This window comes from Neopelma chrysocephalum, unplaced genomic scaffold (assembly GCF_003984885.1).
Source record: "Neopelma chrysocephalum unplaced genomic scaffold, ASM398488v2 Primary Assembly neopelma1_26, whole genome shotgun sequence".
Lineage (NCBI taxonomy): Eukaryota > Metazoa > Chordata > Aves > Passeriformes > Pipridae > Neopelma > Neopelma chrysocephalum.
Genome location: NW_020897695.1, coordinates 15,054,388 through 15,077,465, shown reverse-complemented (window position 1 = coordinate 15,077,465; position 23,078 = coordinate 15,054,388). Strand labels below are relative to the sequence as shown.

The 23,078-nt window shown below is 39.2% G+C and overlaps 1 protein-coding gene across 3 annotated transcripts in view; it reads right to left on the bottom strand.

Moving 5' to 3' along the window:
- SEPT7 (septin 7) overlaps nt 1-22,624 on the bottom strand; it is a 77,143-nt gene extending 54,519 nt beyond the window's left edge. For 2 of the 3 annotated variants that reach the window (XM_027675672.1, XM_027675674.1), the window contains exons 1-3: nt 22,524-22,624; nt 7,553-7,557; nt 4,786-4,888 (exon numbers count right to left, since the gene is read on the bottom strand). In XM_027675672.1, the coding sequence (XP_027531473.1) occupies nt 4,786-4,888; nt 7,553-7,557; nt 22,524-22,527 (112 nt within the window). In that variant the 5' untranslated portion in view covers nt 22,528-22,624. Of the gene's footprint in view, nt 1-4,785; nt 4,889-7,552; nt 7,558-20,618; nt 20,621-22,523 lie in introns of all 3 variants that reach the window. The other variant, XM_027675673.1, reaches the window with a different exon arrangement.
- Nucleotides 22,625-23,078: the final 454 nt, after the last annotated feature.

The window sequence follows — 23,078 nt, the reverse complement described above, 5'->3', positions numbered from 1 at the left end:
TAGAGCTTAGAGGCCTCTAGAACAATGTCAAGGTTAGGCATTGAACACCCAGCAATGATAGTTCCCTGATCCTAAGAAACCAGGTAATGAAGGTCACACCAAAGGCCAAGCACCTACTCAGATATGTTAGTACTAGGGACACCACTAAAACCTTAATTAACAGGATTTCAAATCACAGCAGATCAACATGAACTGGGAACATCCCACAGCTATTTCTACTAAACTGTACTGCCCATCCACAGGTTATTTTTCATTTATTTATTCTTCCTAACCTATCATATGCTTAATGAAAGTGGTAATTCTAATCAGAACATGATCCATCACCAGAAGACACCAGTATTAAACCGGTCCAAGTTTTCTTCAGTGAACAATGAAAGCATTTTAAAATCAGTGTGCTGCTACTTTAACATAACTTCAAGTGTTGCAAAATACAGTCCTTTTCTTTGCATCCATGACAAAAAAACATGTTTAAACCAAAACACTTGAGTGTGCATATAATTACAAACTAAGCACTATGACAATATTGCGTGACATCTTCCTTTTAAGTTGTAAACCACAGGTGATCTACAAGGCTAAAGCAACAATTTGGAAACAAAACAGACAATTTACTATAGGACAGGTTTCAGGACAACTTTCAAAGTCAAAGCTACCAAACAGTTGCTCAAGAATTATGAACTTCGTAGAAAGGTCCTCTGAAAAGTCACTTGACTGTAAGTGTTCTGCACATTGCAAATCAGATGATTTTAATTAAAAAAAAATTTGAAAGTCCAACCTCTAATAAGACTCATGAAGCCTGAACAGCTTAAAGTATATAGCTCTAGGAAAAGTCACTACAAATAATTATTATTGAGTACATAAAGCACAGGAGAAAAGAATTTTTTAAAATTATGACTTTGCATCTATTTGGGTGTTGGTTCAAATCACATTACCAGTGTCATTTCAATACAAGACCAACAAAAGAGGGATTTCCTGACTCCGTGTTTAGAAGGAAGAAATACTGAAAAGTAACTATTTCTTCCACACCGCATTACACTAAAACAAAAACATACACCCACTATTTAGCAAGTGTAATTATATTAATAAACAGATAGAACTATAATTCAACAATTAAGATTTTCTTAAACTGTGAAGTTTTCTTTCCTTAAGCATCTGACTTAGGCATGTACTGTCCGCCAAAAAAACCCATACAGCAGAGAAATGCAGAGAATACACTTTGGATTTCAAACAGACTAAATATTTATGTCGGGTTCTCAAGTGTTTCAACAACTATCTTATATTTGAAGAGGTTATACAAGATTATGAAGAAAGCAGCCTAATAAGGCAAGCCTGACATTTTTTCCACTGTTGAGCTTTAATATTTCAGATGTGGAATCACTACTTAAATGTCTTACTTTGAAAGCATCAAGAATGAAGCTCAGTTTAATGCATACTTCTGCCTACTTTATGTCTTATTCTCAGAGGAGGTGCCTGTTAGTTTTTATTCAATAAACCAAGTCATTTCAGAAGCAGTGCAACAAAAACTACTGCTTAGCCTTTGAGAATATAACTGAGAGTGACAACTGATTAATAAGGCAAACAAAGAGATATTTCAGTCTTCAATTTCTTATGAAAAGTTCATAAACACTAACAGAAGAAACAATATGACTTAGAGAAAATAGTTTAATGAGACAAATGCTGGAATGCTTATTATGGGTAAATATTATAAAGTAACACCACTTCTATTACAATTAACTTTTCAATGATTCTTAAAACATTAAATATAAAAAGGGTATTTAAACATCCACTTCTTATACATGAGTGCAGTTCATAACCACTTCACCCTTTGGTTACATTTAATGTAAACACCAGAACACCTTGAAATTAGCAACCATACTTACAGAAAAGACCTCACTAGCATCACAAGCCTCAAATAAATTAATCTTAATGAGTCCTGGCTCAAAGAGTAAGTTACAGCACAGAACACTGGCCACATGGTTGAAATGTGGCCACTTTGAAAGGAATGCCCCCAATCAGCTTAGATTAGCCCAGATATGGAGCAGATAACCTGCCCTAGAAACCATGCTATAAGTTATTCAACAACTGCTCAGCCTTACGCACCCCCAAATTTCAAAGCCCACTCTCCAACTTCGCTGGCATAACAGAAGTGCAGGAAGCCACCACATGCTGCTATGGGCAGCCCCATCATCTCCAGGGCAATAACTGGGAAAATACACAGTTTATAGAGTACATTCACACTTTAAGCACAAGAAAGGTTCTGCAAAACTGAACAATATCCCTGCAAAAATTCCAACTGGGAGTAACATCAGATCTGTTTGATGCTGTACTTAATACTCGCTAGGTCCCAAATATCTTACACTGTTAAACTGACCACTGAATTGTTTCTACAATAGCTGAAACACACACAATAATACAACCATACCAACAAGCCCCCCAAAACACTGCTCCAGTGACTTTTCATCCTACACATTCCAAGACAAAGAAGCCAGACATCATGCTATGCACATCTATGAAGTTTAACTGATAATTCCAGACTAAACTGACAACTAGAAAATAGTTTCTGTACAAATGCACTGGCTGCAATATCAAGCCTCACAGACACCCAAAAATAGCTGGACGCAGAGATCACAGACCTCGATTATGATTTGTTTTCTTCCTTGTACTCATTTAGCAACCACAAGCATTGTTTTTCTCATTTTTCAGTTCAGAACAAACAGGTAACATACTGACACCCAAGTACCAACAAATAAAGCAGATAGCCAGCAGATTAGTAATTGTGCAATCTACAGTAAAAGGTAGCCAAGCACACATGACTCTTGGTAGTAGAAAGAGTAGGAGAATATTTTAGATTATCTCCAAGAGATAATACATTCAGTATTGTTATTATTCCAGCACTGATCATACACAGATAAGCACAACATTTAACTTTTAACAAATAGACTACAGGTAATTCCATTTACTGTATAGAACTGTACCATTATGTCAGCTAAAGACCTCAAACCAAGTCAGAGAACACTATCTCAAAGGATGAATGCAGCAATAAATAATCAATATTCTAAGAATCTAACCACAGATTACACTGCAACATTTACCAACACAAGTGACCAGTAATACACAAACTGTTGCATCCTCACATTTAAAACAGACGTTTTTTCAGGGCACGTAACTTTGAAACAAAGTCATTTCTCTACCCCACCCCTCCCCAGATGTTAGGGTATTAAAAGATTAGCCATCATTTTGTTTAAACACTCACTTTCAAGCATCTGATTTCTATATTTAAGGGTTAAAAGAAAAGATTTAGATACATTTTTAATTCAGGAAACTTCCAGACAATGGCTAAAACTTCCATGCAAATGAATGAAATCTTAGTAGTAAGTACAAAAATAGTAAAACTAGGAACAAAATTTTCTGACCAACATCTCATTTTCAATCTAATTTTGGACCCATTTTTCTTCTGGTCAGTCATAACCTTCTACAGTTCTCCTAAGTGCAACTGCTTTTAACTTTGCTACAGGCAAACGTAAGAACACCACGGTAATTTTACAGACTTTCTCCCATTCTAATACATCACTATTTCTACCACTTATGAAGACAGTTTCCTCCCTTCCTCTTCCTTTTTTTCATGCAGATAGCAGAAACACAAATTTTATCTCAGACTAAAGAGTTTTGTACCAAATAATGAATTATGTACTTGGATGCCAGACTACAAAGGAACCTATAATCAAGTTCCAAAGGAAAAAAGAAACGCTCAAATTTTAAAATTCTAACTCACTTCCGGAATCAAAAGAAAATTATAAATTATCTACATCGAGTTTTCACTGATTGACCAGTGAGTTTTCACCAATTTGACCCTTATTTCTAACTCTGTCAACAGTACTATTATGTTATGTGCTACATGTACACAATGTCAGCAGAAGATATCCATTGTCTCGATGACAAAACATCGAAGCATTATCAAGCTGACCAATTTACAAAGGAAAAAGCTAGATACCAACAAAGCAACAGTTGGCTATTACAAAACACTTTTAAAATTATTATTATTTTGATCATTACCATGTCAAAAATGGGTCACATATCCAGTAGTATAGTATCAGTTACGCGCAAGCGTATCTAACCTTACTAACAGTCAACTATCATAAAAGCACTCAAAAGAATGAGAAAAAAAAATAAATCAGATGTCCTAGCAGGAAATCTGACAATTTGGGTCATCACTAAAGCCTAAATGAACTGTTCTGGATGGTATTATTCATTCACACTAACTACAGTTTCCAATTTTCTGTAGTCCATAGGGAACAAACTATTTACATTTGGTATTCTTTGCAACCATACAAACTAGAAAGGTTTGTTTAAATTAAAGCTTTGATTTTGTAGCACAGTTTTGTGGCCACAGAAGTGCAGGATATACAGGATCCTATTGCCTGGTTATGTACAAGGTTTGCCATGTTGCACTCAATCATAAAAAAAGTTCATTTTTTTTTTTTATTCAAATGAAAATCCAAGTTCAAATTATTTCTGTCATACTTGCAAGCCACATTTTAGACTAGATCCACACCAAATGTTTTTCTTAAGACACTATGAACTATCCAGTTCTCATTATTTATTCTTCTCCTCATCAACTTGCATATCAGATAACATGTTCTTTTTAACCACTCCAGATTTATCAGTCTAGCAGGGAAAGATCCATGTTTTCTCATGAGATCATGCAAAACACATTTACATTATCATCACAGATTTTAAGAACTACAACAAAATACTTCCAATGATCACTACTCAAAGAAAGAAACTTACCTACTACCATGAGTGTGAATTCAAATCCTCTCTTCACAGACTTCCGGTAAACTTGATTTGGAAGGTTTGCAAACCCCACATATCCTTCAAGGTTCTTCTGTTGCTAAAGCAAGAAATATTTAGAAAAAAAAAAGTTAAAAGAAAAGCATGTGAATTATTAGTTGGCTTGTTTTGTTTTTTTTTTAGTTATTTAAACGTTCACTTCATTTTCACATTTGTAGAAAAGTGCTGTCTACCCAACCTCTCAACAACCTAAGCTGCCTATATTCAAGACAGTGCAATGAACTGCAGCAATAAATCAGGAAAATTGATTTTTTTTGACTGGATAGCCAAAAAACTGGCACAGCAGTTCAGCTATGCTAACAGTATTTTGAGCAAGTACAATTGTGACATTACAATTGTGCAAGCGCAAGAGTGTGAATGTGCAAACAAATTAAAGTATAATCAACTTTGTACCAATGCCCATTTGAAACACAGGCAAGTACTATGAATAGTTTCCTACATTTCCAACTCATGGTGGTACTGCCTCAGTATGATGGGGACTAACCTGACACCCCCTGTTTCTGGGTCACACAACCAGATACCTTCATGTTTAACCCAGAACTCCACCAATGCAGCAGGCCTTGCAACAAACTTCAGTTGCCTTGTACGGTGAAGAAGTTACCCAAAACACTGCTTCTACTATGAAACAGGAGGAGAATTCTGGATGTTAGCCGTTACTTCTTCTCACCACATTAATGAAAATGCTGAAAGTGCTTAAAATGCCTCTTCCTCACTGTACTAGAGCCAGCGATCTTCCAAAGATCAACTGTGCTACCTTTAAATCACTCTTCCAGCAGAATCCTAGAAATGTGTTTGTTATCACAGCAGGTCTGAGGATTGCCTTACGAGACAAGACAGTTATTTTACAGAGATACTTTCTGAGACAACTGTCTACTTAAAGCAACACAAGGCACTGCCTCTCATGGAGCAGTGATTTCAGCCTTCAGGCTTTATGCCCACACAAAGTTAAGAGGATGGGATGTGATGCTGCTACTGCCTCAGTTTCAGAGTTTAAGAGAGTTATATACATCCACACAGCTGAAGTGCTGTCTACAAGTTTAAATTCCACTCCCTAAAATTATCTTCAAGAGGATGGAGGAATTCTAAAAAATAATTTTTAACAAATTCTTCTACTGTATGCAATAGAGCATGGCTAATTCAAGTCTGGTATGTGGTTGACTCATGCTTATTTCAATGGGTTTTTTCCTAAAACTGACAGAACAAACTTAATGCAGTAATAACTCATAGTTTTTAAATTAAAAAAATACAATTTTTTTTTAATTAAAGCAAACCTTCCTTGCATGCATATAAATCCACTATCCACTTTAGAGCATTGAATGCAAAAATAACTAGCTTCTTTGCAATCCAACAGTCAATCAGTGGACTCTCTGCCTAAAGTCACATAACTGATTTCTCCATCTGGCAAACAAACCATTATTGTCAAGCAAAGCTACAACACTACAAAGACTAAGTTATAGTTTCAAGTTCAAATACACACAATGCAACAAACGTTATTATTTCTCTAAATGTAGGAATCTTTGCCTGGTGTCATCAAGAAACTCTTTTTCAAAGATTTTTTTGTTTCAATATAGCCTTTGGTGAAGCAACAGTCTCATCTGAAAGGTTTCAAAACATTAAAAAAAAAATCAGCCAGGAATTTAAAATCCAAATATTTGTTTTAATTTTCCAATCTATCACTACAACTACGTGTGAGGAATGGAATCTATCACAATCTAAAACTCTGAGCAGTCAATGCTTCAGATATTACATGACGTGCAGGTGGGTGCTTTTTAAGATTAAAGAGCTCCTTAACAATACAGGTCCTTAATAACTATTAAGGATATGGAACTGCTATTCATTCTACCACATGTAAAATATCTAATCATAGTCAGACACTCCTTATGGTTCTACTTGTCAACCATCTGCATTTTTTAATATCTACATACCTTTTAATGTGTGTCACGCTTACCAGAAACAGCTCACCCCCTTATTAACTGTAGCTAATGCTTCTTTTGCTTAAAAGAATCGATTTACATGTAATTCTTGTTCTGAATTATTGTTATTTCTCTTCCCTTCTCCTTCATATACAGCTCCACATTTAGGATAGTTTTACTCCTAAGAACTTTTAGATCGAGTATAAAATGCTAAAAGAGAACAGATGGCAACTTTCGGGTTGTTTGCTCTGTTAAGTGGGTCTACAGCAATTACAGCCACAATTTTAGATAATGAAATATAAGTGTTACTAATCAGAAAGATGAAGATGCATGAAGTGTTACACTGGGCATTAATGCTGTATTTAATGTGAGCATTTATACTCCACAGGAAAGAGCCTTTCAAAACACTGAAGATGGATGTCAGATTCATATTTCTGGTACACCACTTAAAACTGAAGCTTTCAACATACTGTTTTTTAAATGGTTGCATTTTTTCATAACTTGCTACTTCTAAACAGACCAGAACAAACTAGGAATTGAGTTTCTTCAATTCCTGCGACAGCTTTTAGAAGAATTAGTACTTTTTTTGTTAAAGAATTGCCTTCCGCTGTATTGATCATAGTGTCAAGTGAGATCTCATGTTTTGAATACTTACAACAGCTTCCCCTTAAATTTTATCCCTTCCTGATTTGCAACTAGCTGCTACTTAATTTTAGTTCACCTACTAAAAACCTAATGCTGCTTCTATTTCCACAATAGCTATAAAACATCTGTATCAAAGTAATACTTACAGCTACTTTGTAAACAACACGTTTCCATCATTTCCAGTATGGAAGGTATCAATAGAACACATCCAGAAGTTGTCCAGTAAAACGATGAATTTGAACCATCGCAGCAAAAAGTCCATTCGGGTGCAGCCGCGATCCAGAAAGAGAAACAGGAGTGGGGTGAGAAAGAAAAGAAAAGTTACTTACATTTGACCAAAGTAACCCACAATACTTCCCACCTACTGTGCTCAGGACACAGCATTTTAAGTAGAATCATAGAATGGTTTGGGTTGGAAGAGACCTTGAAGATCATCTACTTCCAATCACCCGCCACAGGCAGGGACACCTTTCACTAGACCAGGCTGCTCTAAGCCCCAACCAACCTGGCCTTTAACACTTCTAGGGACAGGACATCCACAATTTCTCTGGGCAACCTGCTCCAATGCCTCACTATTCTCACAGTAAACAACTTCTTCCTAATATCCAATGAAAACCTACCCTCTGTCAGTTTAAGGCCATTCCCCCTTGTCCTCTCAATCCATGTCCTTGTAAAAAGTTCCTCTACAGCTCTCTTGTAGAGCCCCGAATTTACTTTGTTAGTAACATTAATTTAGTTTGTTCTATACATATGACAGCTTAATTTCATGGTAATATACTACATGACCTTCATACCATTTAATGATTAAGACAGGTTCAATAGTTCTTTTTACTCCAATTATTCAGCATGCTTTTTCTTTGCTATATGCTACCCGAACCTGTAATGGGTTCAAGGGTATTTATTTCCTTCACGGGTGCTCACCAGAACATGGAATCTCATTTCACCACACTACCACATAATATTTTTATTTTAGAGTGGAAAAGGTACAAAGATCAAAGCCATCATCTCAGCAAAGAACAGCCACATGGGCCACCCCAAAGTTCCTGTCTTCAACAGTGGCCGAAAACATATGTCTAAGGTAGTATATACAGCAGAGTAAACTGAGAGCTATATTTCTCTAAACACCTCCACATTAACCAAAAATCTACCTCTCTAGCATTTAAGATCGGGGCATTTTTACACTTCAATATCATTTGACCAATTCCTCTTCCATGCACACTCTTCTTAGCATCATAAAAACTGAGCATCCACAAAAGTCCCTGTAGCAAGCACTCCCTCTGTACATTGTCAAAGGGAGGACTTAATAATTTCAAAATTACCTCCTGCTAGCTTTATTGCTGCACGGTAGTATCTGTGGTGGAAAACAGCCTTAATAATGTAGCATACTTCATTCAAAAGAAGCCATTTCGTGTCTCTGACTGCTTCTGCTGCTCTTACATAACACTGCTCTAGCACTGTACTCTTCTGGAGAGGCCAGGGTGAGAGCCACACACAGTATCCAAGAGGTAAAACACTCACAGATCCACAGAATGATCATGTGGTATCACTTACTCTGATCCTTTCTTACTGACCCCCCAACATGCAACTTATTTGACTCCGGCCAAGTACTGAGCTGATCATACTGGGAATGGTACACAGGCCTAAGACCTTGCTCCTGAGCTTTAAGAAATGCTCACAGCTTATCACAGAGCATACAGCGCAACAGCAGTCCACGTGTATCACTTCATTTAATAATATCACGTGTATTCACTACACTGCATTTCAGCTATCATTTTGTATCAAGTCTTCTAACATCTATTAGTTCTTGCAGTTGTCCATCACCTCTGCTTTAACTTAGCACAAATGAAAGCAAGGCATACAAATAATCACAAATTTGGCCTTAGCTGACCTTCGATGCATCCATTCTGTGCACTCATAGTTATTTTAATGTAGATCTCCCTCAAGCAAAATGTCACAGCCCACACAAACCAGCTGCAGAGCTGGTGTTTTTAGATCCATCATTTGAATCAATGGAAAAATAGCCAGCAGCAAGCTGCTCTAAGTATGCAAATGAGAGAAAGGAGCCAAAATCAGTGGCTTTCCAAGGAGTTCTAAGGGAGAATATCGATTAAAAAAAAATAAATAAAAAAAAAATCTTCTTTTTTTTTTTCTTTCTCTCAAGCCTGTCTATCATCTTTGTTCTTGCCCAGAGACCATAATTTACATCTCTCCTTTATTCTGGCATGACTGTGTCCAGAAATGATAAATCTAAAGTCATTCTTCAAGTACTACCATCTGGGCCAAAAGATGACAGTCTCTGGCATAATATCCACTGTCTGACATCAGATCCCTCTGATCAAGAGGAGATGGAAGTCTAAGGTGAGCTAAAGACATTTTTTACCTCTATACCGTGCAACCTGAGAGCTCAGCTCACACTCAACATGGGTAAGTGCAGCTGCTGTGCACTAGTAGCAACCAGCAGCCTGTAACATGATGTTAAGAAAATTCTTCAAGGATTTCTGACATAGCCAAACCAGCAGCAAATATTAATGAAGACAGCTGGAGAGAAAAAAAGAAGACCCAACAGAAAAGCAGTGTGACATCAGGGAGTCACTGTCCTTTCCAATCAAAGTTGGTTTTAGTGCTTCTCAATCAAGCTTTCTCTTAAGAGTAAGAAACATGATACCTTTTTTTCCTAGTTACCTTCAAGGAAACACTATTTTTAAAAATATCCAGAAGCGTCATAGAATACAAAAATTGTTGAAATCTGACCCCAACATAAAGCAATATTAGAAAGGGCACAGATACCCATTGCATTAGGCATAGTATAGCAATGTTTCTTGTCATCAACAATGAAAAAAAAGGGTGATCATTTTTAACTTATTTCACACAGCTGGAACTGGGATTTTATTTACATACGCTAGAATTTACATATGCTACGGAGTCAATTTGATCTGGTAAGATACCTAGACATAGAACAAGTTTTCTTTATACATAGTTCATAGTTTACCTTGAAAAGACATCAGTGCTGCCAAAATATAAGAATTTGCACCTGCTCTAACAATGATTTCAATCATTAAAACCATCTTTTTGGAACTTTTAGCTAAATTTCTGCAAACACTCCAGCCACAGTACTTCTATGCAATGTCTTACCATTATGCCTGAGTAAGACATAAGCTGGATACAATTTCTAGCTTTACACAGAAAGACCAGTCTATAAACACTGTACTTGTATTTCCTGCACTACACCTTACACATTTAATTTCTTCTAACAGTGCTAGTTGTTTAAAGTCTCCACATCAGCACATAGAAGCCTCCAGAACTCACCAAGAAGGCCTTCCCAACATCTTCAAAACCCCTTAAAGCTTGCTACAGTTTAACAAACTCTGCATTTTTTCCAGTTGTCAATATCGAGGCAATACCTCAAACAAACAGCTTATGCATATCCCCATCTTGTCCTCCCATATCCCAGAGGCAGACAGCAACTGCATGTCTTACAACTGACAGCTTTTGTTACTGCATTCTTCAAATAGTGGCTTTGGGTAGCAGTACTTAGTGTAGTCAAACTTCTACTACAAGCCATAAGCACTTGTTAATATAATACACAGTATCTTAACTTCGTTTCTTTCCTCCACCAAAAAAAAAAAAATTAGGATATACACAATCTACATTTTAAAAACAAAACCAAACAAACAAACCCGAAAACAATCAAACAAAACCCCACTCAACTTTGCATTTAAAATGTATGGAAGTATCAATATAAAGGTGAAACTCACCAGATCTATTTGTGAAGTTAAACTTACACTGAACATCTGTGAACATGTTTGTCCTTTCGCTATTCAAAGTACAATAAAAATATCTGCTGGGTCAATAACATCTGCATGGTAAAAGTCTAGCACTGATGGAAAGGAAATGAGCACTTCTATTCCCTCAAACAGGCATCAGCTGCAGCCTGCTTTTGTAAGATAATCTGGCTTCCAAGCGTGAACCTAGGGTCTGACCTACATTAGAAAAAATTAAAAATATTTTTCATAAAGGATACAAAAAAAAAAAAAAGGAAATCTTTTCAATGCATAACCACAATTAAGAAATGAGGATCTCTTTCAGTCTCTAGTAGCAAGGTGACTAAGTCAATAATTAATAATTTCAAGCACTGATCCAGTGAATGGACTTTAAATTTAACCATTCTTCAAAATCTCACTAGGCATAGTGAGTATAGGTGAAGAGTGAGCTTTAGGCTCTCTTTTCCCACGCCAGACGCTATCATCTAGTTTATTAAAGATAGCGCTGAAACAAACACGAGTGATGTCTAAAAGCAACAGGATTCTGCAAGAAGGATTCTGCTCGCAAGGACCAGAAAGAGTAGAAGCATAATCCACCTGTTGAGCTACAGGCAGCATGTCCAGGAGGAAAGCAGAAAACTCTGAAGAAAAACAAAGAGGATGTAACAGGCAAACTAGTAAACCTTGTCTGTTAAAAAGAGATCTGACAGCCTTCAGAGCCCATGTACAGTAACTGTGCACAACCACTGCAGCTACAGCCAAAGCAGCCAGTGCTGCAGCTCTTAGAGCAGCCAAAGTGCAAGAAAGCAGACAACTACAGGAAAAAGAAGTCAGTTAACTATTTAGAAAAACAAAACTAATTATAGACAGATGGGAGGAGGAAGGGGGCAGGGAGAGGGGAAGGTTGTTGAACTATAAAAGCAGGCCTGCATAACTAAAACATACAATATCAAAAGTTCTACCCATGATGACTACACAAAATATTCAGGCCAGCCACATATAACAACAATTTTTTGTCAATAGTTCAACCTCCACTAGAATTAGTTAGGTGACTCCTTGCAAATGAAGTAAACCTTTTTTGTGCATTTTAAATAAAATCTGTAAGTACAGGAATACAATTTTAAAGCTTGGCTTTTTTGTGCATTTTCCCCTTTATTCTGGTTTGCAAAAAAAGCCTCAGTCTGCCTGCAGAAAGCAGTACACAAACCCATCATCACACAGCAACTTGCATATAACTCAAAATCACATTTGACAGTAAAGTGACCGATTATCTTCCACTCTATAAAGTAGGGGTCGAAATGAAATGGCAGCTGGGGACCTTGTGTCAGGAACAGAACCAGATCATGCATCAGCCACACATCACTTGGTGTGTCTGTCAAGATTGTTAATCTCCTTCCTAACTCCTCCTCCTCAGTTTTGCCATCCCTGAATGTTTATTCCAATACAAACACTGAACCAAGGGTTGAAGATGAAAGACAGAAAAGAAAAAAAAAAATTAAAAGATGCTGTGAAAGATTCCTGGATACAAAGCCTCCAAGGAAAAAAACAAAAACCCACCACAAAATAAAAACAAACAAACAAAAAACTCCAACAGAAATTAAAATGAAGTATCTGTATTCCACTTCATATTTAACATATCTCTTGTCTATTCAGTTTGTGGATGTTTCCCAAAAGACATGTAAATAAAAGATTCTAAAATAATTAAAAAAAAAAATTTACCAATCAAAACCAAAATGGTGGGATCTTTCAGACAGTTTTATCTCACACTATTTTCATCTCCTGTGAAACCAACTAAACCATGGGTTTGAAAAAAAATTTCTAAGGAAATGGAAATTCTTCCCCAAGCAGGTCAGTGCCTCTACGTGGAGACCCTTTTCAAGAGCCTCACTTAGCACTCGAAACATAGTTGAAAAAAAGCAACAAGGTACAGTAAGTATTAAGAAACACTGTATCATTTAGTTCCTTTGCCATATCCTGTTGAACATTTTTTGGTTCCTTCAGGCTCACCTTAACATTGCATTTTTTTCAGAATTTGCAGATTGATCAGTTAACTCAAAGAGTCACCTGGTGGTGACTAAAAAAAAAAACAAACCAAAAACCACCACAAAAGCAAACCAACTCCCACCCCAATCTCTAGGTAAAGCAGCAGTAACAGGGCATCTTACATATGCTGAAGCACAGGAGTGAATTTTTCAGGAAGAGTGGATTCCTGCAATCCAACTGGCAGTATTTCAACCAAGGGACTCCGAAAAAGGCATTTGCAGGTGTGCACGCTGCATTTCCTTCTGTTTGATGCCTCGACTACCAACAAAAGTGAACTCCCTAGTAGCATATCTCATTCTCCTTCCTCATCAAGCAGCTGTAAGGATGGCAGTACAAGAAATAGCATTATTACATGTCTAGCCTAAAGGGCTACTATCAGATCTAGTAAAATTTCTTCAACATGTAGGTGCAGAAATGCTAATGAAAGGTGAATCACTCATGCAAAAATACTAAAGTACGTTTGACGTTGTCAAAGTGAAGCGTGTTCCCTTGAAAGAGAAAAATTACAGTATTTCATCACTGGTGCTTCTGTTAACATGAGCAATTTTCATTTGACATAACTAGGCTTCTACTATACATTTCTGTATGGTGGATGCAACTCGTTCCGATGTAGAAGTCATCTGTTTTACTGTATATTCTTATTTTCCTATACTAGTTTCTATGCTCAACACCTCACCCTCCAACCTATAGAAACCTTCAGAAGTCCTGCAGGTTTCACCAAGACAGATATTTTAAGCTAAAATTTTAAGACACGTGTCCTTGTCTTGTCTTTTGAAGTTTATTGTACTTCTGTGCTGCAGCAAACTAGTACCCCAGAACAGTGAAACACAAGTACTTCTGAAAACACCAATTCTTTTGGATCAAACCAGCAATTTCTTTGGACAAAATTAAAATAAATCTTGAGACTATCTCATATTAACAAGGTGTCACCAATGAATCCTTTAAAACACCTTTTTTCATTAAAATAAGCATAGTGGTAGCTCAAAGTTACCATATTTATTATCAGTCAAAGCAAAGTAAGTGTTTTTCCACAGCATCCATTTTCCCCCATGAGAGGATATTTTAATGACACCAAGAGACATAATTTAGGCTTTTTAATTATAAACTGAATTTTCATGATATGCTGAAATTATGTTTATTTTTATGTTTCAGTACTTCTACTACAAGGTTCAGCAAACCTTGAAAGACCTCCTTAGGGATATTACTAAATTGCTAATACTTTTTAACTATTTCCACAATGAGTTCTGTATTTAGAATATAAAGAATTCTAATGAGACCAAGAAGATTAAAAAAGACACAGGTGCTATTATAAAAGAATTATGCCAAGTATTAGAAACCTCTCCATGTGTTAAACTTATATGTTTTGAACCACAGCTGTCTGGTTGCATTGTTTTTAATAACCTTTATTTTTAAGCTAGAGAGATTCCACAGAAAGATAGCTTCTATTCTAATTATTGTGTAAGGAAGATAGTAAGTAAAACTTAAAACTGTTTCCCTGCAGGTTGCAATGGCAACTGATACAGAGAACAGTCCATATTGAAAATAAAATCTATCAACCAGGTTTAATATTAAGACTATTACAATACAGAATTGGTATAACTACCATTCATCTGTAGTACATGTTGACAGTTAGAAATCCTAAGTTTTTATTTAATTTATTCGATGTCAAAGATTTAATTTTTAACTTGGAGTTACTGCATACATTTCTCAAAGAGGAAGGCAACCCAAAAGCATCCAGAACACCAGCAGTCTAATTGGCTTGGATGACAAAACTAAGGAGTGCAAGGAGTGAAACCACAGCTGGATAGCAAACCACCCCAGTGACTAACAGCACCAAAGCTGTTGGCTTCCCAACTTTCCAAGTACTTTTGTTTTTGGCATTAGTGAGGAAGCTGGCTGTGAAGAGCATGCATTACATGGTCAAATATGTATACCAGTAGAGCAGATGATTAGCCCTGCTATATTTTAGAGTGGGAATTAAATCGTCTGCATACCTAGCTGCCACACCAGAGTACTCAATGGCCAAAATTCACTACCAGAAACACAATTCAAAGCAAGAAGAAAACCAGATCGTTGCTGCTGCCCACAGCAACAAAGAACCAAATGCGCCAAAAAAGGAGTCACCTTTACCTAAGGGGACATTGGATGCCTCGCAGGAATATTGCCAGGCAAGAAGCCAGAGACAAAGCCAGGGCCAAGTGAAAATCATTCAGCAATCATGTTAGAGCCCATCCTTGAACATTCCTTTGCAGAAGCTGTGTCTTCATCACTTTCAAAGTCTTCTCCAAATCAACTCTTGCAGATGTTTGGACAAACAAGTTGTCAGTGTCCCTTCGTAAGGTATTAACACTCAAACAACTTAACTTGGTCTGCATAAAATACCTAGCACTGATAAAATTTTGAACTCACCGGCTGAAAATGTCAACTGTTCAAGGATTCAGAACACAATAAATTTCAAAGACCTTTTACAGAGTCCCACTTAAAAACATGAAAAGGAACACCATCACCCAGCTCAAAGATTAACTTGCTAAATTTGAAATTGCTGGTAAAGAAAAACTCCCTGCTGAAATTCCCAGCTTTCCTGGCCAAACTTTTATAGGATGGGGACTCATTACCCCACCTTCTCCTCCTTTCCAGCATCTAGTCTTCAGCATTGTTTTGAACTTGCAACATTTGGACATTTTTCCCTTAACTGACTGAAAAGGAGATTCCTTTTATTTCCAATCCACAACTGTACAACAAACAACCACATACTCTAGTTTTTGCCCCGTCTCTCTAAAGTCTTTCTCCTCATTGCTTCAGTCACTAACTTAAAAACTGCAAGTTCTTTCCATCGCTCTGAAAATTTACAGGTTTGCAGATGCTCCCAGAATTGCAAATAAGAGCACTGAAGGTCAGTATTTGGCACAGCTGAACGGTAGGAGGTGACTGTGAACTTCAGTACCATATTGCAGCAGTTTACAGACTATTCTCCTCCAAGTTCTCCCTCAACTAAGGGCTAAAAAAATAACACAGAAGAAGGCAACAGGATGGCTCCCCTTTACCCATCATCAAGGGATTACTCAGATCTTGATTTTGAACCATCTGGCAAAGCCTCCCAAGAAGAAACTAATATAATCTTGAATCTCTTAGTTTGTTAGTACACCTTTACTAACTACAATTAGGAAGTGTTTGTTTCCTTAAACTGGGGAGGGGGAGAAATAAGAAGATGGGTTTCTTGGCATCATTTCTACTCTGGAAATTTTCACTATCTCAAACTTGAAGACATTAAATTACCTTTAAGCTGGCATCCAGAACTGATTTTGAGTCATATACTCTGAGTTTTACATTCTTGTTTTAAAAAACTACAGTGAGTATTGGTAAGATCACACAGCCAGAAAAATCTCTGCCATCAGAAAGCTTCCAGAAAATTACCTTTCTCCAGCAACAGCTTTTAAGGCCTCACAACTGCCTTTTTTTTTTTAAATGACAGGAAGTTAGCTAAAACTGGTATCTCAACTTACTTAAGATTTCTTAACAGTTAGGATCTGGTCAGGACTAAAAGACCCTCTGCACTACTAGATTTCTGCAGCCATCACTAGTCAGCGCTTTAGTTTTGCAAATCACTCTGGAAAGTCCCAATGTTAATATCAGCATTACCATAAACGACACAGGCTACGATGCAACAGCAGATAATAAAAACCAAGTCACCTCAGCCATTCAGTGCTCAAAGAGTCATAGCTGCTGAAACAAGAGCCATTAAACTTTGCCCATTTGTGTTTATCCTTAGATAAGCCACCAGCTCAGCACCAAGATGAGTACTGCATTCTTAACCACTAGCACTAATTCCTCCAACAGGACACAGTTTCCCTCCTTCCCTATCTTAACCACTGATAAAGTGGAACTAAACAAGTTGTACTACTAGATCAACTACCCCGCATCTCTACTGCCTTGGGCACACGAACAAAAACCAAAAACCAAAAACTTCCAGCCTACGTTAAGATTCAGTGTCTGGGTGGGAACAGCAGTGCCATGTTACACCAGTCTAAAGCAGACACTAAACCCAGACTGTGTGGATGTGCCTACTGCCCAAATGGTCGGCTGAAGTTCCATCTCTTGCTTAGAGCCCACTTGTATTTCTTTTTCCATGCCAACACTTCTGTGATCACATGATACAAAAGTTCAGGGAGCTCAACTAATAGAAAGAAAAATGATCTTGAGGAAGAAAAAGCAGGCAGTTCCCATGAGTTGAGCTCCATGAACTGACTCACTATTGGGTTGAAGAGGCACTGCTGTGAGGGTGGGGAGAGCAACAGAATTGCCTCCTCTCAAGCAGCTGGTCAACAGACTCACATAGGAACTGGACCATCAGGGGTGAGGTCAGGCTTCCCTCATACCATTTCTGAAAACTGTACATCGAACAAGTGAGATTAGCTCACATGTCCAGCTGAAAACCACCATAAGGTTAACTTTCCATTACATCAGCAAGCTCATCTAATCACATCAGTATAGGAACATTGGAGGTTTTTCTATACTGCGTGTAGAAAAAACACACAATCAAGACAGGATTTTTCAACTGCAATCCAGTTATACCACTGCAAGCTATGAAATTGCATGATAAGGTTCTTAAGAAAGAACAAAAAGGAAAGCAGAGGATACTGCTGGGCACACTAAAATTTCCTGCACACTGTGAAAAAATTATACATAGATGAGATTAAAAAAGGTTTGATTTAAATTTTATGTTAATGTTAACTTATGCATTCTTGGCAATTTTGACCACCTTACTAGGTCAAGTTTCATTTTATTACAAGTTCAACATGAATCATTACATGAATGGTCTTTTTATGTATAAAATATAAAAATACGTAATATTTCATGCATTATCCTTCTAATAATCTACCTGCTCATAACACAGTGACAATCTTACATTCATGCCATCTTACATTTTTGTCAGCATCAACTGCAATGACCTACAATGCTTTCTCAGACAAATGTCACTCCAGAAATCCTGTCATCAATTACTTCAGCTGCCTTTCTGAAAGGTCTCTTTGTAATAACATCACTGTATGATAGAGTGATTTCTACATATAATAAGATTGTTTTGATTGGAATTTGATAAAGTACTACTTTGTAGCTCAACACTCACCAACACTGTTAAAGAGCACACCTTATATACCTAGTTTGTATTTCCTTCTTTCAGGTCATTGTTCCTGTCACGCTTTACCCAACAGTACTGAAAAAAAGCTTCACATGGGTTATTCTCTGCTTTAAGAGCACACTTCTAAGACCACTGCCACCCTTACATCTTTTCTGTGGTCAAATAAAAGACCAGTCTAAAGTAAATTTTTTTCTTTCCTCAGGTCTCACATATTTTGTGAGTATGATGCAATCTTTCCATTTAAAAAGCTGTATTTTAAAAATGTCACACCAAAACTTGATGCTGTATCTTAATATTGATCCCTCTAAAGCTACAGTGGGTCAAAGGAGGAAGAAATCTCCCTAACATTTTAATTAGTTCTCCTCGTGGTTTTATGTCAACACCTTTATTATTCAGATTTTAAAAACAAACAAATAAAAAGCACACTACTATTAAGTGTAAAGAGAGGAAAAAAAGAGCTATGAAAAAGAGTGCTATCTTGAGATGTTATTTCCAATGTTGACAAAAAAAAATTCTAAATCTTCTGCGCTACTAAGAAATAATTCAATTCTATTTTAGTTGCTTAAGTGCTTCTGAATGTAACACCCATAGTGATATTGTTCTGCAATACTGCTTCCAAAATTATTTGCAAATGCATCCTGAACTATCACTGCATTAAATGACACATATCTGGCATGAAAACGGCACACAAAGAGCTGTTTGAAAATAAGATATGGAACTATTCTCTTCCCCCTAAGTGGCTTTAAGAAGGGCTGCCAGGCAGTGCACTGCTCGGAGCAGCAGCCCTACCAGCCCAACACTGAAATCGGCATGTGACTGGCAGGTTCCCGTAAGGCACATTTAGAAGCGTGGAAAGGCACTGATGCACAAAAAGCACAAGATTAAGTGGCTTCTGTGGGAAGGAAGCCCAGGATGTACATCAGAACGAGGTTCAGTCAGGCGTGTGTTTTACATTGCTCTAGCTCAAACTCTATCAAAAGGAAAGTGGATACATATTGTCTTCAGAAGTTCTTATGAGCCAACTGGCTGCTTTTTGATTTTTAATGTGAAGTAAGGATGTAATAACTTACAGTAGTTTCACAGCGATGTTCACGCAATGCAGCAAATACCTGGCTTTACAGGGCAGCTGCATTAAACTACAGCAGAAGGCAAAACTACAAGTTATGTAAGTAAGTGCTGTTTCGATTCTTTCCTGTTAAAAACCCCCACAAAATGGAAAAGAGGTACCTGATGACATTACAGAGCTATCAGTATGCAACCATTAAACCTGGGCTGCAAAGAAAGCCCAATTTGACTCATCCCCGACATACATGAAACTCACTCTGGCAAGGTGAACAGGAAGTCATTGGTTTCTGTGAACCGAGTTCCTGGCCCTAGCAGTTGAGAAACGTCTTTACCTCACTTATGCCATCATTCCCATCTCTGCAAGACATCTATTCCATAAACATCAGTTCAAGACGTTGAAACCCTCCTAGGGAATAGTTTGTGACCGCCTACAGTTTAACACTACCCCAAATTTGAATTACTAATTTAAACGAGGCTTAACTAAACTACTTAAATGGTGACTAAATGCCATTCTAATTACAGAGAACACATTCGCAATTAACTAGCTTATTTCAGGAGCTGGAGTACCAACTTACAGAAAATAGAATGTCGCTCATACATACGCATCTCTGGTCTAGACAGGTTAAGTGAATAGTCTGGCAAAAAATTAAAGCTAAAAATGTATGTCACAGTACAGTTCTGAGGAGAAACTTCTTTCCTACACCTTCTCCGAGGCAAATTTTTCTTCACTGACTTTGTGTTCAAAATGAGGTTTTGAATCTGCAGCCATTGTATTTTATAACTATTTGTTGTCTTAATGGGTATTTTAAGGTAGTATTAAAACCAGCACCACAGCATCATTGAGGTACTAGAAATTAAGAAAATAAAGTACAAGAAGCATGAGCCTGCCTCATGAATGAGACTAAGTACCACTAAGCTAAAAGCCAGATAAAGAAAAAATGAAGAGTTCTAGTGAGCATGTTTGGACATCTGAAGTGAAAAAAAGCAAGTCTATTGTATTTTAGCTTATAAAGCAGAAAAAACTGATCTTTTATTTCTGCATAAGATAAACAATTAAGTTTTAGTCCATATATACAGAAACACACATTTGTTTGTTGCACTGAGTAGACATTTGAGGCACAGTTTTAACTGAGACGAGTTGCTTGTCCTTATGGGTAAGCAGAAGGAAAAGCCGTGAGTTACTGTCAGTGCATGGACTGATAGCACAGCTCTTGGTACATCTGCGTCAATTTCAAAATGACTAAGTACACAGTAGCAAACACTCGGAAGAGGTGATGCTCTTGCATTCCAATTCAGGTTTTAACACAGACAAGGCAGTAATTGACCTTTAATGCAATGGCTTATTGAAATCTTCTCTCCTAAGTAAAATTTTTATTTATTAGTTTTCGTTATCCACGAGTCAGTTCAAAAAAATGAATGCAGTCATCCAAAGCCAGGATCAATTACTGCTCCTATGTTCACAACTCAACAGCCAAAGATGTGAGTAATCCCACAAACTAAGCAGGCATCAAGTGAAAGATGTTCAACATTACACAAAAATACATCTTCTCCTATTTCCTAACATTTCAGCAGGCAAAAACTTTAAAATATAAGGAGACAGAATTATAAAGGAGAAATACTCCACAATCATATCAGTTTGGTATCTCAGTAAAGTTCTAGTCAGAAATTAAGTTATCATTTAGCACCGAAAAGCTACTACTACAACAAAAAAAACACTTTTTAGTGGAGATATAGCAGTGACCCTTCTCACTTTGATGGGAGCTGAGCCTGCATATTCACAAGGACCAAACCCATTTTTTTGGTCCCGATGTAAATACAGACCATAGGTATATCTGTATATGGAAGCCTTCCTTTCACTGAACATAACCTAAATCCACTGTCAGTCAGAGGGAGAGTCCAGTGGCCAAAAAAAAACATTCAGTGAATGGGTAGTTCTGACAGTCTTCTGTTCACGGATATTCCATCTGCAGGAGGCAACACAAACTGCATGCAGAAGATTCCTGAACGCTGTCTTTCACGGAATTACATTTACACATAACTGGTTCAGCGTGAAGCCAACAACTTCATGCTAAAATAAGTTTAGCCGCTTTCCCCTAAGTCTCCCGTTAAAAAAAAAATCTTCCTGCATAAAGGCCCCTTTTCCCAGTCACCCTCCAACACTAAGCACTCCTCCAATTTATTCTGCAAGACCGGTTCGCTAAGCGAGGGGATCGCACAGAAATCGCTCAAAAAGACACTTCATACAGGGCAGCTAGTCGTAAATTGTAATTTTTACTTTCTGTTTTGCTTTAAAACCGACCGTTCGAGGTCCCCCAGGGCCGCAAGGGCAGGGGCTGGGCCGGCGGGGCAGCGCGGACGACCGCCCCGCGCAGGCGGCCACCAGCCAATAAAAGCCAGACCCGAGCGGCATAAAGCTCTCCAAAAACGCCCTATGGGGAGGATAAAAAAAAAAAGGTAAAGAAAAAGAAGAAACAAAAAAAAGGGGAGGGGGGGCACGGGAGAAGCAGCAGGAGAGCCCAGCAGTGATGCGGGCAGGCGGCCGGCGGGCTCCCGCTGCCACACACGCTCCCACCCGCGCACGGGCGCCCCCTTCCTTCCTCCCCCTCCTCCCGCGATTCCAGTCCCACCCGCTCCTCTCCCGCATATTTGAAGGCTGCTTTAATTCCTGCAGCAGCAAATTCCTCCCTCCCAAATTTGGGCGCAAAAGGAGAAAAAGGGGAGGAGGGACGGGGATTGGGGGGGGAGAAGGGGGGGAAGGGGAGAAAAGCGAGGGAGAAGAAATATCTCCGGCATTCTCGCCACCCGGCTCTCCAAGCCCCGCGCAGGCATTATACAATTTCGGCGAGGCAGGAAGTGACTGCTGGGATGGTGGGGAGAGGCGGCGGGGAGGGGGGCTGGAGCCGCATCTGAGGCGGAGGAGATGAGGAAGGCGGGGGGCGGCCAGAGGGACAGGGGGCCCCGCGGCGGGGCCGCCGGGATGGGAGGCTCGGCGGTGCCCGCTGTATCCCCCCCACGCCGCCTCTCAGCCCACCCATCGCGGAGACCCCACAGCCGCGGGCTCGGGCTGTCACGGCCACCCCGCCGCGCCTCGGCCCCGGGCTGGAGACTCACCCATGGCGCTGGCCGGCGGCGGTGCGGCTGCCGCTGCTGACGCTGGGCTCCGGCTGGCTGCTCGTCCTCCCGCCCTGCCTCCCTCAGCCGCGGCGGCACCGAGCGGGCCGCCCCCTCCTCCCCGAGCGCCTCCCGCCGGCCAACCCGCCGGCGATTCTCCAACGCCCCCTACGCCGATTCCGCCGAGGGGCCGCGGCCCTTCCGCACACGGCGCCTACGCGCGCCTGCTCCGGCGGCCGGACGGACTTAGCGGCTCCACTCCCGCCGCCGCCTCCGCCTGCTCCTCCTCCTTCTCCCTCGCCGCCTCCGCCCCGCTTCGAGCACGCTCCCCGCCCGCCTCCCCGAGCACGCAGCGGCTTCCGGCTCGGCTTCTCCGCCCAGCGCGGTGCCCGTGTCTCTCCCCCGCCCCTCCCAGCCCGGGGTCGGTCTCGCTCTTATTTCCTCGCACTCCGTGTCGGAGAAAAAAGGCACCGCTCGGACGCCATTTTGAAACCGGGCGCACGCTGAGGCAGCGCGAAAGCCCCGCGGCGGCCGGGCTGGGCTTTGCCCGGAACA